The sequence below is a fragment of the Poeciliopsis prolifica genome, unplaced genomic scaffold (assembly GCF_027474105.1).
Source record: "Poeciliopsis prolifica strain line A6 unplaced genomic scaffold, Auburn_PproV2 SCAFFOLD013, whole genome shotgun sequence".
Taxonomy (NCBI): domain Eukaryota; kingdom Metazoa; phylum Chordata; class Actinopteri; order Cyprinodontiformes; family Poeciliidae; genus Poeciliopsis; species Poeciliopsis prolifica.
Window position 1 is genome coordinate 8525582 of NW_026562388.1, and position 17379 is coordinate 8542960.

At 36.2% G+C, this 17379-nt stretch overlaps 1 protein-coding gene and 1 long non-coding RNA gene across 2 annotated transcripts; one reads left to right on the plus strand and one right to left on the minus strand.

The window, feature by feature from the left end:
- Window positions 1-995: 995 nt before the first annotated feature.
- Window positions 996-10964, minus strand: LOC129365582 (uncharacterized). The gene is made up of 3 exons (XR_008606535.1): window positions 10924-10964; window positions 4364-4465; window positions 996-1793 (listed from the first exon to the last, which is right to left on the minus strand). It is a non-coding gene; the product is annotated as an uncharacterized LOC129365582 (long non-coding RNA).
- Window positions 10965-11136: 172 nt separating this feature from the next.
- On the plus strand, window positions 11137-15203 carry pax1a (paired box 1a). Its single transcript, XM_055038869.1, has 5 exons — window positions 11137-11394; window positions 11936-12565; window positions 13496-13629; window positions 14025-14238; window positions 14590-15203. Exons 1-5 carry the CDS (start codon window positions 11391-11393, stop codon window positions 14682-14684), a joined length of 1077 nt encoding a protein of 358 aa, XP_054894844.1. The 5' UTR covers window positions 11137-11390; the 3' UTR covers window positions 14685-15203.
- The last annotated feature ends 2176 nt before the right edge of the window (window positions 15204-17379 follow it).

Sequence of the window (17379 nt, forward strand, 5' to 3'; positions counted from 1 at the left end):
AATAGATAGATGTTCCAAAATATAATTCATGTACAAATAGGAATTATATTTTACTAAGTTTATATTAGTAATTTATATGTTTATATGGTTAGTTCTTAGACAGTATGCTCACAAATTTCACACACCTACATATGGTATTCACCAATGAACACACTCGCCATGATAATGTTTTGTCTTATCCTTATTATTATTGGCAGTCTCTTTTAAAAGAAAAAAAAAGCTTTCTAAACAAACATTACCCAGTGTGAAAAATGTATTTCCTCCTTATTAAATAAAGAAATAGATAAATGAAAAAGGCATGAATATTTTCCAAAGATAACTCAATAAAATTACTTGTAGACCTTAGCTAAAGTTTAAAGGTGTGACTCCTTTCCCATACATGCTTGGTTTTTCTGCTTAATAATTTTAACTTTTCTGTTTTTCAGCAAGTTTCTATTAAAAATATACAAATCATATGTTCTCCAGTAAACCCCTAAAATAATAATAATAACAATAATAATAATAATAATAATAATAATAATAATAATAATAATAATAATAATAATAATAATAACAACAACAACGTGTGAAACAAATGAAAATAAGTGAGATATTTTTTTCAAGTCATTTTAGAATCATGATGTCTCACTGGGAATCAGTAGAAATGATCAGTTTACTGATGAGAACCAACAGATTAAATTACAGATTAAATTCTGTAATTTAAAAAGGCAAAAATTTATCAAAATGAATGGTACATTTCAACCTGAAAATCCCCTGCATCATATAACGCATTTCACAGAAAAAGATACTTACATACTGTAGAGTTTCAAAATAATTTACATCAACTTAAAATCTGGGTCATTTGTACCACTGACATAGTAGAAAAGGCCTAACTCAACCGCAAAACCATAAAAATATCCACTCTCCACTGTACCATACCATGAATTGTGAAAGCATGATTAATAGGAGAGAAAAAGTTAGAATGTAAACATAAAAATATTACTAAAGAGTCTCAATATTATGATTCAAAAGACTGGGAGTGCTGTGCTTTAAGCAGCACATTCATTCAGGAAGCGGCATGTTGAAGAAAATGGGGGCGCTAAGGGGTTTTTTCTTGGCCAGCAAGTCCAGGCTTGGTTGCAAGTCTATGTATTCCTACTCAGTGCAAACATGTCAAATATTTCAGCACTGGTATGATGGAACGAAGTTCACTTATTCCTCTGCTATGTTTGCATCACAGGCTTTAAAACTAATTTGGACTTAAAGACAGTAAATGCTTGTCTTTTTAACATTTTAATTAAAGATGAAAAAAATCTCTATTGTCAACTTAAAAACTGAAGCAGTTTATGATGGCTTGATTAAGATTTACCGTTCATTTTATCAAATCCCAACTCAAGTTTTTCACATTTATTTTCTTGAACCTGCTTCCAAAGCTTCAGCTACTCAACACGGAGAAAGAGACGTCCAGCTGATCAGTCCACACGTGGTGAGGGGATAAACAAGTCTCCAGTATGTGGACACTGAACCGTGATTCAACAGCTTTCAGCAGATCACCAACATTACAAATGACCACAAGCAGGAATTCAGGTGCATTTCAGGAAATTGGCTCAGCTGTCTTTTGAGAAACGTGAAAAGTGCAGGTTTTGGTGGAATATATGCTACTGAGAACACCCAAAACAAACCAACTTCCTGGTCCAACTGGCATCCAAAGCAGGATAGAAATAAGGGAATGTATTTATGGGCATCTGGCTCCGGTTCAGTGAGGTCAAAGCACTGATATCTTTCGTGAAAAGATCCTTGGGCCCATGTATAATCTGGAAAAAATAAATAAATAAAAGATTATAATTAATTTTTCCTACTCACATATAAACAGAACATTTTTCTGTTTAGAATAAAAAATGTTTTTTTTTTTTATTCTCAGGATCCTACACCTTCTCAGAGACATAAACCCCCAGATTTTGTTTCGACAGTGCTGTGTCAACAGTGTCCAATCCATCTTTGGGATTTCTTTCTTGGAAGAACAAGACTATGCTGGTAACATTGATTGATATCGAGCTTGGCGTTTGAAAGAAGACACAGGGTTTTTATAAGCTCATTAATCTTAAAAGGAGTAACTGTCAGAAGACATACAGTACCCCTATCCCTGACATAGAAAAGGCCCCTCCAAGGCTGTAATTTCTGGTTTGGCGGAAAACAATATTACACTGTTCTTGATAGAAGGCCTTGAATGTCCTCTTGCACAATTTTCCTTCTTAGATCTGGCATATTTAAGCTATGAAACACAGACTTGTGCAACAACAGTAATCTCACATGGCTGTTCAAAGAAAAGGTTTGGTTAAGGACAGAAATCTTTTTGAATCACAGGTGCCTTAAAGGGCAAAAAATATACTACATAGAGAAAACACACTTAAAATAATAATAATAAAAAAGCAGTTCTAAAAGTAAAAGTCAAGAGTTAATCATAGAGGTTGTGGAATAACAAGATTAAAATGCAGTTTTTATATCGGTTTTCACATGTGACCCACTGTTTTTAACTTCGCTGGCCGACTTCCAAGTACGACAGCCATGAATCAGCATCAAGTCTAAAGTGCTCCGAAAGTAATTAAGGGCCCTCCTCTTAATTGACAACAGATCCAGACAGGCAAGGCCTGAGTGCCAAACAAAAACAGACACGTGTAACGATGCTGAGAAAAGTTTTTTGAATGGATAAAATTAGCTAGGAGAGTAAACAGTCTAGCAAGAAAATGTGTTATATAACAAGCCACAAAATGTATTGGTTAATTTTCTGCTTTTTAAAAATGTTTGTGTGATTCACTTAAAATTTCTCAATGAACTTCATCACACATCAAAATTTGTTAGAAAGTTCAGTCCATGTCGAGAAACTTCCTAATTTCCTTAAAATGATACAAATATTTGTTTATGTCTGTGACCACAGAGGGAGCTCTTCATTATGTTTTAACTCGTCTCGCCACGTTGTGACATTAAACACCTTTGTAGTGATATTAGAAAGTCATACTGGGGCACAAGATATGAATAAATTTAACATGGTAAAATCAAAGTATTGATATTTAAACATTGCACAATTCCACCCTCTCAATCCTTTAAATGAGGATTATAAGTTGATGCCTGATAAACAGATCTTTTGCCCCTTAGCACTATTATTCTCATAATAGATACTTATTATTTACACTTGTTCAAAGGCTCTCTACTCCAAAACAGTGATGCAATTAAATACTGGTTATCATCTTCTACAGACCACCTGAATCAAAATCATTGCTCTAAACAGCACCTGCTGTTTAATAAGAGAATTACTGTTGTGCATTTGAATTAAAGTCTTTCAACAGGAAGCAGCTGTAAGCCTGGTAAAAGAAAATGTTATTAAAGTGGAAGTACGGGGGGTTTACGACATAAAAATCTAAATGCAGATTCTTCACTATATGGTTATTTGATACAAGCAGAGAAAAACCCAGTGGTTTCTTTTTTAGTTGGCATTTAACAAAATAGTTTACAGTTGGAGGTTGTTATTAGGTGTTTCTGGATTTTCCTTTTACTGGTAGGTGTTTTCCAGGTTCTTCCCTTCACTATTCATCTTTGCTTATGATACTCAATGTGTGATTTTATATTTTCTTTACTTGTTTGAAATAAAATTATCCAAAGAGTTAAAGCATCCTTGTTCCATATACCACTGTAGAGAATTATTCCTTCTCCCTGTTAAGTTCTTGATGTATGAGGTTGATGAAGAGTCAATGAGTTGAATTCATGGATTCCATTTCTCAATATTAAAAAATTAGCATTTATTATGCTAACTTTGGGAGCTAGCAGGACAAAATGGCAATAAGCCACAGTTTGTAATTCTATTTGTCAGCCTCTATATAAGCTACACTGCAAAGGGGGGATTCCCTAGTGCCTCATTTTCTTTAACTTTAGCTTTGAGGGTGTTTACTAACATATCATTTCCTTTAGCTTTAGGTTTCCAATGAGCTAAAAGAGATAGAAGAAAAACGGAGAATTATTTATTCTCAACACCACCTGATTTATTTGATTTATTTGTTTTTTACTAGGAGAGCTTGAACTGAATTAACAAGTTAGATATATTAATACATTTCAAAAATGAGAATTTTGCATAAGAACACAAGTATTCCTGCCAGTCATCTCAGGAAGTGAATCTCATATATTATATAGAATCACAACATGTAAAGTGATATATTCCAGCCCTGTGTTTGTAGTAATTTTGATGAGACAATAGAAACCTGTATCTCAGAAAATTTGAATATTGTGAAACAGACAGACCATTATTATCATTATTGGGAACTAATCAGTCTTCCCCTGTCATACTTCCTTTCTGAAGTCAATCATAAATAAAATGAAATGTCAGAGATCTTACCTTGGCTGAAAAGGAAAGGGGCTGGACTGTCCATGGCCGGGAGTCCTGTTTTCAGATGAAAGTAAATTCTGCATTTTATTTAGAAATCAAGGCCCCAGGGTCCTGATGGACAGTGGAGAGACACAGAATCTACATTACTTGAAGTCCAGTGAGAAGTTTCTACAGTCATTGATGGCTTAGGGTGCCATGTCATTTCCTGCTGTTAGTCCACTGTGTTTCCCAAAATCCATAGTTTCTTGGACTTCAGCATTCTGCCAAAGCATTCGAGAGCACTTCAAGCTTTCCTGTACTTACTTGCTGTATGGTGATGTTGATTTTATTTTCCACCAATGCACCTGTCTACACTGCCAAAGGTACTAAGAGCTGGTTCATTTGCCCGGTGTTTCTATTCTTGGTTGGCCAGTGAAAATCTATGGTGAATTCATACAAGAAGAGGCCCAAACAAGTATTCAGTGTATAGGAATGTATACATTTTTCAGAAGCCTGGCATTTGTGCTTACAGTAGTTTTTGATTTGTTTAATGTGATATTCTAAGAGACACTGACTTTTTTTTTTTTTACCTGTAACACATAATCAGTAGAATTGCAAAAAATAAAAGCTTGAAATGCTATGTGCAAAGAATTGCTATAAAATGCCCTTTTCACATTCTGAGATGACTGTCAAGAAAAATTGTGCTTTTGCGCAATATTCTAATTTTTTGAGATGTACTAGTAGGTGCAGGACAGTTGCTACAATATCTCACAAGGAATGTCAGTCTGATAGTTTGTGGGATGGCAGTTTTAACCACGTCTTTAACTCTGTCTCAGTCACTTTGCCACTGTCTCCTCAGGCTAGACATTTCAACTGCCACCTGAATGGCAGCCTTGCTTCTGCCTGCTGTGGCTATAATGTAACTTTCCACCACTTGTGTGTAAATGTGTGTTTGACTGGAGTCCTCCTACTAGAGAAAGGGCTATCCAAGTGCAAGCCACTTTAACATGAGCAGACAACTTTTCTCAATCTTTTATTATTATTATTATTATTATTATTATTATTATTATTATTATTATTATTATTATTATTATTATTATTATTATTAAGTCATCTGACTCCTTTGTTTTAAAAAGAAACTTTTACATTAATGCACAATAATGTGACTAAATTCAATGATAAATAGGTGGCAGGCAAAGTTAAAATGTGTTGTTCATTAGAGACGACATTCCCAAGCTTAAGAAGTTAAGCATGCTAGAAAGTTCAACATTAGCATTAGAGCTGTTACTAAACCTTTTACCTGGCAGCTTCAACTAACTGTGCTACGCATTAGCAATGACTGCATCTGGGCTAAAAACTCAACTTCTTAGCAAGTTTGACTTTGGCATCAAGGCATAAACTATTACTGAAACACAAAACCATTTAAACCTTCTACTAATATGTTCTCTTTACCAGAAGCATTTGCTGAAGCTCAGCTTGGCAGCTAGATTGATATTAGCATTGTCACTAAGCTAGTTAGAGCTCAATCCAAATGTAAATCAAATAACTCAAATCAGTGGTTAATAACCAGACCAAAAATGTTCTGAAGTGCAAAAAAGTACATTTAGCCTTTTAATCCAGGTGTACTCGATCAGGCCAATAAACGGGCATCTCGGGTATTTGCTTGAATGAACCAGCAAACATTTTGGAAGATGCATTTTATGGAAGTTAACCAATTGGCATGTATTTTGAACACTTTCTTATTTTGGCATGCCCAATCATACCTCCTACTCCTGACTTGAACTGCCATCTTTATTCTTCCATAAGTCCATTTGTGTGGGCTGTTTTGGGAGGTGGGCACCTCAGACAATTGCACACATCCCCATTTTTTCATTAAACTTTGTGCCTAGCATGAGCAGGACTTGCCAAATACAAAGAGCAATAGAAAAGCATCTGAAAATTTTACATTTTTATAATACTGTTCAGTGTATGCGTGTTTTGACAATTAGTACAGAAAATAACTCATTGTTCATTGCTTGTTACCCTTAAAAGCCCTTGAAAAAAATTTATTAATGAGCCAGACTTTGTAGTTTGATTTGTATTAAATAAACACTTGCTCCCATTCTTCTTCTTCTTCTCCTACTATCATTTGAATACAGGCAATCAATCTGCATGTGCTGTTTAAAATGAGAACTACAGTGTTTCAACTGCACTCAAACAAACAAGGTAATTTTTACTAAACTAGTGCAAACTGATCTCCACAACGTTATTTCACGAACATGTATGCACATGTGTAGTCTACCCTAGTGACTGAAAAAAACTTTAAATGCAATTGATGAACTAATAAAACATACATGATCAAAGTGAAATGTCCTTGTGAGATCTAGCAGTATTTAAAGCTTAATTTCAAAGCATATTGTTAGTAGAACCAAATATGAACACACAAAATACCACTTATTAAAACTAATACAAAAACAAATATTCATAGGGATCATCTATAGGGATCATGTCTGACTGATCATGATGGTACACCTGAAGCAAAAATGCAGAGCCACACACTGCAGCATATCGGTTTACAAAAATCAAGCATGATATTATGTTTAAGTTGTAAATGCTTCTCATACTATAACTGCAAATTTCTATTATTACTGAAAGGGTTTGACAGCTTTTACATAAAAGTGCGCATAAAATACACAGACTTTCCCCAAGAAATTCTTTCAGTCATAAATATTGTAAAATTGGCAGGCCTATGCGTATTGTGTACCCAGTTTAAAAGGCAAAAATAATTTGCCATTTCCGCCGCGTCTCTCCAAAGAACCAATTCTCAGACAACAGATCTGAGTCATAATTAGAAGTACGTTTAAAACACAAAGAAACACGAGACATGTTTGGGGAAGGTCACAAGCAATTACCAGCCTGGTAAAACAAAAAGAAAAAAAAGCTGGCATGCCTCACATGGCACCACCATGCGCCCTCATTAGGCATGTTCTGCAGCTCAGAGTGGGTCTCATGACTATAAAAGAAGTCAACTCCCTGCCTTCTGAGGCTGGTCTAACCAGCAGGAGCACAAAGAAACTACACAACACCACCTCTAAATCAGATAGGAGCAGACAAACCTTCTCTGCTATGATTATCGGTGAGAGAATCTGTGTGGTTCTTTACAGGTTGGGAATGGTTGAATTTGAGAGGATACAAAGGTATTTCAACTCCCTCCTTTCAAATAAGGAGTAACATGGACATCAGACAAAAGCCTAGAAATTTTTGTATTTTTGTAAAGTATTTACACCGCAAAATTTGAGGTCTTCAAATAAGGCAAAGATAACCTTCTATAGGAGTATTAGACCTTATTATAAACATGAACGGTTTTACCTTTAATTCCCTACGCTTGTGTTTCATTCTAATATGCTGAAAGAAGCAAGTTGATCTAAAGTTGAATTTCCATATCATTTATCCTGCCATTTATATATTTTGTGAGCATGAGGAATAGACAGCATATCTATACAACATCAGGAAACTTGCTCCCGAACGATCAGAATAGTCTGTACCACCAGACTCAAAGTAACACTTATCCTGTTCGCTGGATTCAAGGGAAAATAGAAGTTTAAATTTGTCTTAAGACTTTAAAGACAAAGCACACTTGAGGACGTTTATCCTTTGATGACACTTAAAACCAAAATCAATATTTACCAACTAGGGTCATTGCACCTTACTGGTGTCAGGTGTCAACTGATTGAGTTGGGGGGACATTTTCATTTAACTCTGTCAAGACGTCTGTTTGAACTTTTCAAGTCTGCGAATGACTTGATGGCATAAATTAATTACTTTAAGGAAAAAATATATATATTAGAATTTACACATGACAAAATGTTCATGTGGAACAGCAGCTGTATTATTTTTTACACTAGAAAAAGAGTGGAAAATACAAATTATTTGTGCATATATTGTGCACTAACAGCTTAACACTATGAATATTAACTCATTTTATGGTGACAATTGACCTAAACAGAATTTAACTCAAAATGTTGTTCAATAAGCGACTATTTAATGTGTAACAGAATAGTGGCACCAATTTATTTATGAGTGTTTAAATAAGCACTTAGGTAAAGTTCAGAACTGTCAGAGGACTTTTACTTGTCAGTTTCCGTGTTGAAGCAAGAATTTAAGTTTGTGTACAGCTTTAACTGGGAATAGCAACATTAAAGCTAAATGTAAGCTTGAAATCAATCATTCAGCCATTAGTATTGTGCAGCATATCCTGAGTGTGGACATGAATGGACAGGTCAACATGCCACCTTATTAGAATAGATTTGTGCAGAAAATTTAGTCTGTTCCAAAACTGATTTAATTTATTACTTTAAATGGCTTTTAGTTTTTGAGTCTTGCATAACTAAACAAGATGAATATTTATTTATTTATGTATTCCAATTTCATTGATGAAATGCTGGTCAGTAAAATCACAAGAATCCATAAATAGATTAACGCGTGATCCATCGATATCACATAATTCGTATGGGCAATATAGTTTCACTAGATCATATAAGGAATAAAAGTATATTTTTATAAACACATAAATCTGGCGGAACGAACAGCCTCAGGTATTCATATAGTAATAGACATACATAAATTAATTGCATTTGTTATATATACCAATACATATCAAGTATTAGCTGTCGCTGAAAATTAGCGTTCAACAAATGAATATTTTTCCCGCTTTTATAGCGTTTTCTGCTGTACGAATTTTTTATGTATGAAAAGACGTCCTATCAAATCAACAATTGAAAAACAGACATTTTTAGCTTTGGCCTCTGCGTGACAGAAAAAAAAAAGATTTTAAATTTGAAATCAAATATTGAGGACTGTATTTTGGTATTTATGTTTCTACTATCGTGTTTATGGGGGAATGTATTGTGGGAGTACACTAAGTCCTGGAAAAAAGAGGACAGACGCCGTTCAAGATGTGCTTTTGTTTTGTCACACCTGAGAAGCGACAGTAGACAGTTGCGAAGTGCGCAAAATTGCACCAACGACATCTTACACGCAGATGTTTTAGCCTAATTTGCAGAACATAGAACTTCTTTGACTACTTTATGTGCAACGTTTTCCGAATGGTTTCAAATTCAAGAAAATGAATTTGCTAGAGGTTTTTGAAATTCCAGGAATGCAGCCTGAAGAACGACCTTTTTAATAGTACAAAGACCAGCGTTTTATATTTGTCTTTTAAACGTGTTGCATCTCGAAAGAAAACCAGTAAATAAATAAATAAATTCTAAATGTCACAGCAATTTCTTAATTTCTTAAATAGCCACTTAGTTCCGAAATAAACTAAGAAATGGGTTTGCTCTGCATAACAGCGAAGTTAAATATTCTGTCTTTATTTTTCCCACAGCTATTGGAGATATCGATCAAGAGTTGTGAAATGTTTATGTGCCACTCAGCTATCACTGTAAGCTCCCGGGTTAAAATATCAGACGTGATATTTCGTTAATAAACGAAAAGGCCGCACATTGTGGCTATAATAATGAAACCTTAATTAGTAAAACTGGTTTGAGTTAGGGCTTCAAACAGTAGTTGAAAATGTAGTCATAGAAGTGGTCTTTATTGCCGCACCCAATTTTGATATCTAAAACTTTCGACAGTCAGTTGCAAGGAAGGACCGTGAACAAAAGCACCAATCCGAAGAGTCACGCAAACAAACGGCTAAAATACTGCAATTCCACAGTTGTCCAGACGAGGGGGGTCCACAGATCAAGTAATAGGGAGAAAGTGAGTGAGAGACGGTGAAAAAGACAGACAGAAGTATTCTATGCATCATCACATGGCGTGTGTGTGTATATAGAAATACAATCAACTTCATTCTCCATGTGTTCTAATATTTCGAGAGATTGTGTCTGAGACTCCCTGGTTGTAAGCTGGCCTGATGCTTTCCATGTGTCCTGCTCTATGATCTGTATGATGGGCTGCAGCAGACAGGCAGGACGGCGGGTAGGGGAAGGGGTGGGAGCATGCGAAAAAGAAAAAAAAAAGAGAGTAAAAAATCAGGGATGGGGGATTGGAATACTGCACCTTGTTACCATCGGGTCGACTGTTAAGTTTTACAAGTAACGTTTTGTGAGCTTATAAACGATACTTTCTAAACTCACACAGGAAACTCGGAAAACACGCTGTGATAATATTCCTCTGTGGAATCCAGTTGATATCCCAGAGTCTGGTGAGCTCTCTGCCATCTACAGAGGTATCGATTACATGAGGTCATTCTCATCTTTGATTACCTAACGCTGGCTAGTAAAATAAAATAGAAAAACTCAGGCTGGAAGTGTGCATGTTTTTCCCCTAGCTCTGACGTATATATATATATATATATATATATATATATATATATATATATATATATATATATATATATATATATATATATATATATATATATATATATATATATATATATATATATATTCTAGCAAATAACATCTTAAAGCATTTAAATCATACAGAAAAAAACATTTACATAAAAGAGCGCAAAAAGCGCAACAGATTACTTTGAAATGTTGGCAAGAGTTTCAACAATGTTTTGACATGCACAAACATCAAATCTATCACATGTAAGTTCTTACCATGGGCTGCATGTTGGACGAAACGTTTTCCTCTCTTCCACTTCCCCTATGCAAAATAATGAAGGAAGGCTGCACACCTCCGACCGGATAGGCTTCGTATTGGCTGACAACCTCTCCAGGGCAGGGCAACCAATGAGACCAGAGAGGGGGCTTGGCTTATGGCAACGAAGATTGACGTGGAGGACGCGTCAAATTAATTCCAGCAGACTGAACTCCCCGGGATAACTCCAATTTGCATTTATCGGATGAAGATCACTGTGGTGCCATTGCGCGCAGTGGGTTTCCAAATATAAGAAGGGGAGCGCGCTGGATTAGTAAGGAGGCTGATAGAAGTTCACTCTTTTCCCCTGTTTGTTTGGGTTCATTCCTCTCGCTCCCTCCTTTCACGTCTGGATTCACTATAGGACGCATTCAGCTATCTGGAGGGACACCTTTTACTTCCCGGCATCTCACACCAGTATAGGCAAATGGGTAAGCCCAAAGCGTGCATGCTCCAGTGATAGAAGCGTTACAACCTCGCCACAGCAGAGTAAAGACAAAAAAAAAAAAAAAAAAAAAAAGAATGTGTGAGACAATAGCCAAAAGAGGGGAGATCGCTGGCGAGAATTTGTCAACTGTATTTAATAGTGGATTTTTTTCTTTTTCTTTTTACTTGAATGCATGTTTGGGACTTTAACTCTTAAATGGAACCACATCAACCAATTGCAAGGCGGGAAGTTTTTTGAAGGGATCTCTAATGTCTAAACTTCTAAAGCTCGCCATTTTTAATGTTGTTTTCATGCATGGTGGTGCAAGGATGTGGCAATCAAATAGTCTGCACTCTTTTGCACGGTTGTAATTAGCGGATAGAAACCTTAAATCACCTATGATAGATATAAACAGCGTTCTAAACTCGGTCAGGACGCAAGATGAATATTTCAGTTGCTCCTGCGGCAAGATGTGGTTTATTTTATTTTTTATTTTTGTTTTACTGTTGTTTAAAGTTACATTTTAATTCCTTTCCCCCCTGCAGAGCAAACCTATGGAGAGGTGAACCAACTTGGCGGCGTGTTTGTCAACGGGAGACCCCTGCCCAACGCCATAAGGTTGAGAATCGTGGAACTGGCCCAGCTAGGCATCAGACCCTGCGACATAAGCCGGCAGCTGCGAGTCTCCCATGGCTGCGTGAGCAAGATTTTAGCGAGGTACAACGAGACGGGATCCATCTTGCCCGGTGCCATCGGTGGGAGCAAGCCGCGCGTAACGACGCCAAACGTGGTGAAGAACATCAGGGAATACAAACAGAGCGACCCCGGGATCTTTGCGTGGGAGATCAGGGACAGGCTTCTAGCCGACGGTGTTTGCGACAAGTACAATGTTCCCTCCGTGAGCTCGATCAGTAGGATTTTACGCAACAAGATCGGGAATCTCTCCCAGCCTAACCAGTACGAGAGTAGCAAGCAAGCCTCCGCGCAGGCCGGGCTTTCGTACAACCACATATATCCTTACTCCTACACCAACGCAATGTCTCCAACGGGCACTAAAATGGGCACCCCACCTGGAGTACCAGTAACTGCTGGGCATGTGAGCATATCGAGGGCCTGGCCTTCCCCGCACACTGTCAGCAACATCCTGGGAATACGAGCATTCATGGATCCCACAGGTGAGAGTAAAACGCATATTTCTAACTGCGTTCTGAAAACTTGTCAGAGTGACGGCGAGAGGTCTGCAAACTCAAGCAGCTGCGCATTGTTCTTTTATTCTGCATGATCAATTGTCATATAATCTACTACATCTGTTTTGATATCAGGTAGAACAAAAAAATCATTGAAAGTTACGCCAGTTCTCCATTTCACCATTCAGCAAGAACGCAGTAAGGCCAAGCTCAATAGACCTTTTCATGGGATGATGCGTTTGCAAACACCTTGCTCACCTGCTATATATCCTAGCTGATCCTTTAAATAGCGACCAGACGCATTTTCTCTTCCTTTACGTGGTTTTTAGCCCCGTGTTTTTCCTGTCACGTTGCTTTATATATTTTGAACGTGCCTTAGAAATACATTTTCATGAATAGCCTATACGATCATAGTTTGTAGTAGCAGATTTTATTTGAAAATCATCTGTATTCTTTTTTTTTTACTTCTTTAGAATAGTTAGGATTCGAATAACATATCAGACAAAAATAAAATCGTTTTTTGATCAAATAATTGTAATGTTATTTGTAATCTATGTATTTTTTCTGGAACTGTAATTCAGTTTTCACAATTTCAGGTTAAAATAACATTTTATGTGTACCGTATTTGTTTATTAATAGTAAATAAAACAAATGTTTATTAAATTCAGAAAAAAAGTTCAGTATTTTTATAATCTCTTGTTTTATCTACTATATTTTATTTTTGCCTTATACAATTTACTGTTTTCTCTGATGTTTGAAAAATGCTTCTTTGAAATGAGGCTGTGGCTGCAAAACAACTTAAAATGTGTATAGCTTTACATTCATACAGAATTAATAGCTATACATTTGCAGAATTAATTTTGAATCAACCGAAACTACAGTTTTTATACAATTTTGACGTGAGTGTTTTCAATTTAGCAATTGCTGGGACGGAGGGATATCCGACAAAAATGGAGGACTGGAGCAGCATGAACAGAGCAGCTTTTCCTGCTTCTCACTCGGTGAACGGGATCGACAAGCCAGCCATCGACGCAGACATAAAATACGCTCAGGTAAAACAAAAAGCGGCCTGACATAAAATAAATAAATAAATAAATGCATATACTTACACTCAAATTAGACGTATGTTCAACACTGTTGTGTGTATGTTATTTGTAAGGAAAGAAATGCGGAAATAATTAGATAGTAAAGACAATATTATGGATTATGAACCTCAAAGTGATATTAAAAAGGCATTGTTTTGCCAGCTTTTCCAACGAGATTTTAACCATTAAATATGCATCATATGTTTTGAAAGCGGCAAAAAGGAGACACTTTTAGGCTTATTAAAAATAGAAGTAGAAAGACAAACACGTTGGAGACCAAATGTCAGAGTTGCTCGCAATAACAATCGCTTATTACCCTCCCTATCTCCCCCACCCCCAACGTCTTATCTTTCCACCGGCAGCCTTCCTCCACTCTGTCCAGTTATGTCTCGGCGTGCGCCTACTCTCCAAGCAACCAGTACGGGGTTTATAGTGGCCCAGCAGGAGGCTACGTGGCCCCGGGCCACCACCACTGGCAGCCACAGAGTCCGGCCCTTTCCCACCCAGGCAGCGGGATGGCCATGCACGCGGGGGAGATCCACTCGCCCATGGCCTTCAAGCATCAAGTCCGAGAAGGTTATTATTATTATTATTATTATTATTATTATTATTATTATTATTATTATTATTATTATTATTATTATTATTATTATTGCACGTTTTTACCCTGCTTATGATACATGTATCTCATGAGCGCATTTATGATTTTGTATCATAAATGTAAAATCAACTAAGTGTCGTTTGGGTCCAGATTTCAAATTTAGAACTCGACAGTTCAAACTTCGCCATTTCACGCACCTCAATTAAAAGACACTGCGTGGTAAATAAAGAAGTCTGAACAAGAAATCTTGTTCATTTGAACAAGTTAATGAGTTGATCATATTTTTATGTTTCCTCCTGTTCTTTTTTTTTTTTTGTGCCTATCAGGAGACAGAAAGCCCCCCAGTCCTCTGAGCAAACAGCACCAACATGAAGACTTGAACAGTGTGCATGGACTCTCTCTCGCTACCTCATCCTCCTAACCGGGACTCAAACACACCTTAATTACCAGACACATTTAACTGAACTCATTTCAACAGCTCCAACAGTAAGTGAGATCACTACGATGACTTGTTTGTGACTGACAGTCAAAAACAAAAACGCAGGCCCCGTCAACGTGCGTAACGAGTGCGCGCAGCAGCTCTGTCGGCCTTCATGGCTACTTGAATGTAAGCTTGCATGGATGTATTGGTGTTTTTCCCTCCCTGGTGGATAGTTTATTTCCCCCTTTTTCATGTTGTTGAAATATTTCATGTTGCTACAGGCTGTGTCTAATTGAGGCTACAGGATAAAATAAAATAAAAAACTACATGTAAATCCGCTCAACGTTTATTATAAGATGAGGTCCATTCAGTGATTCGCCATTTATTATTGTCCTAAATTGTGACCATGAGAGACTTGACGATGCGAACAAAAGTTATAAATTGTCTAAATGTAAAATATATACTAAAGCTTTAATTATATATTTTTATAATTTCATTGTGAATATATATATATATATAAATATAATAAAATAAAGGCCGTTTTCAATGCCATCTGTTGTTCTAGCTTACATTATTGTTTTATTGGTCCGTGAAGTGGCAGCAAATTGAAGAAGGGGCGCAAACTGGCTAATTATTGAGTCAAGATATCAGTTATCGCATTTTGTAAAGTTTTTGTGCAAATTTTGTTTGCTCTTAACTTCCCTCTTTCTAAGGGTCATCAATGTTTTAATATTATTATTTTTTTACTTGAAATTGAAGGCCTGTAATTGTGAAAATAATGAAATCATTCGTCTTAGACTGACCGAGCAGACATTTGGGGAAAAGATGTCCTTTTCAGTGAAAAGGACATCTTTTCACTGCAAGACGCCCCGTTTAGAGGGTGGCGTCTTGCTTGTCCTGACATCTTTATATATGCGGGGCAAAAACCGAGAAAAAGCCAGGACTTTTTCTTCATATGAAAGCATTTCTTATTTGGAATTGAACCCTAATGTCGATAACGATTAGACAGCTATTTAGTGGGAATTTTGTTTACTCAGCCATTGAGCTCTCTGCAGGCTGGGCGCCTCCGCTGATGCTATCTGGCTTGTAATTGATACCCCGCCGTGATGGAAATCAGAGGGCTGATCGTACACCTTCATCAACAGGGTTGTACAGGAGAGCAACTAGAAATCATGGGCCATGTATGCACCCACAGGAAGCCCCAGGAATATGTTTTATCCGCAGAAGTGACGGGGATTTTCCCCAGTGCAGGCCTGCGTGTCTCTGCCCTTCCTCTCCTACTCCGTAAACAGTTTATTCCGGTGGCCTGTTTTATTTTCTGTCAATTCCGACGAAACGACTTCTCATTGCTCTCCCTCACAGGTTAACTGTGTCCCACTGAAAATTGTTGCAAAACTTTACATAGTACATTAGTGACAAAAAATATTCTGTTGAGCTTGCATTTATATTTAATTTATTATTATTATTTTTATATTTTACAAGAACTTTCTTGATTTTAGATCAGTTTTTTAAGGAACTTTATTTTTTTTATTGATTTCTTATTTTTACCCTTTATTGGTGGTGTTTGAGATTATTAGGTCTTATAAAATATGTTTTAGCACATTTTGGGGCTAAAATATGTCATTTAAAAAATAGTCGTTCAACATATGAAGCATCATTTTTTTGACAAATTGAATATAATTAGTTATCTTTAAAAGTTACATTTCTATCATTACATGTGCATGTAATTCAGCTAAATGAATAAGTTAATGCTTCTTCTTTAAAAAATGGAAAGCAGTTATTGGTGCTGCTTTAAATAATTTCAGGTGGAAATTCAGAGGAATCTGTAGATGCACTAATCAGAACTTTCCTCCTCCAAACTGATTTCCATTTTTCTTTTGACCTGACCGGTTATTTCCAGTTTGACAAACTTTTGCAACAACTTTTACAGTGTTCTTTTGAATCCAAGCCAAAATGAAGGCGTTGTACACTGATACCCCACATGCATCAAAATATCACCTAAAGTTGGATGTGATTTAAAAAAAATTAAACTTATTGTTTTCAAGACCTCATAACATTTTTTGCTTTCAAATTATTTTGATTTAGTGGCAAAAATCTTTCATACAGAAGAAATCTCTTGAAACTCATTGTCTCATTTATGAGAGATCTGTTGCATACTTATCAAGAACGCAAAAAGACACCGATCAAATAAAATGCCATCTTTATTTACCTCAAAAATGAACTTTGTCTCTTAGTCCGATTAATTCCCCGGAATTCTATGGACATTTACTATTAGACATATTTTTATTGAAGCTATGTTAAGTAATAGATTTAAAATCCTTCTTCTGCTTAATTGAGAATCTTAAGGGAGAGAGGATTTCTGCAAAACGCTGGTTTACTGCTGTTTTTTTTAGTGGAGAGAGAGAAGAGAAATACACTGATCAAATTAATTTGTTTATTTTACGTCTGAGCTTTTGATTTTAACCAAGATTTTCTAAGGTATATAAAACATTAAAGAGAAAAAGACATGTAGAACATATTTTGACAAATTTATTAGTTTTATATGTCAACACATAATTGAGGTAGTATAAAATAAGCTCCATTTGTGGATCAAAGCATACAGCTTGAAGTTTCATCAATTATTTTTTTTTCTGAACTCAAAACAGGAGTGAAGAAGTGTAATGGATGATGCATTTATATCCAGAAAATAGTGGAA

Coding starts and splice junctions, on each gene's coding strand:
- pax1a (XM_055038869.1), top strand. Junction 13,630..14,024: donor CAGACATAAAATACGCTCAG/GTAAAACAAAAA, acceptor TTCCACCGGCAG/CCTTCCTCCACTCTGTCCAG. Junction 14,239..14,589: donor CAAGCATCAAGTCCGAGAAG/GTTATTATTATT, acceptor TGTGCCTATCAG/GAGACAGAAAGCCCCCCAGT.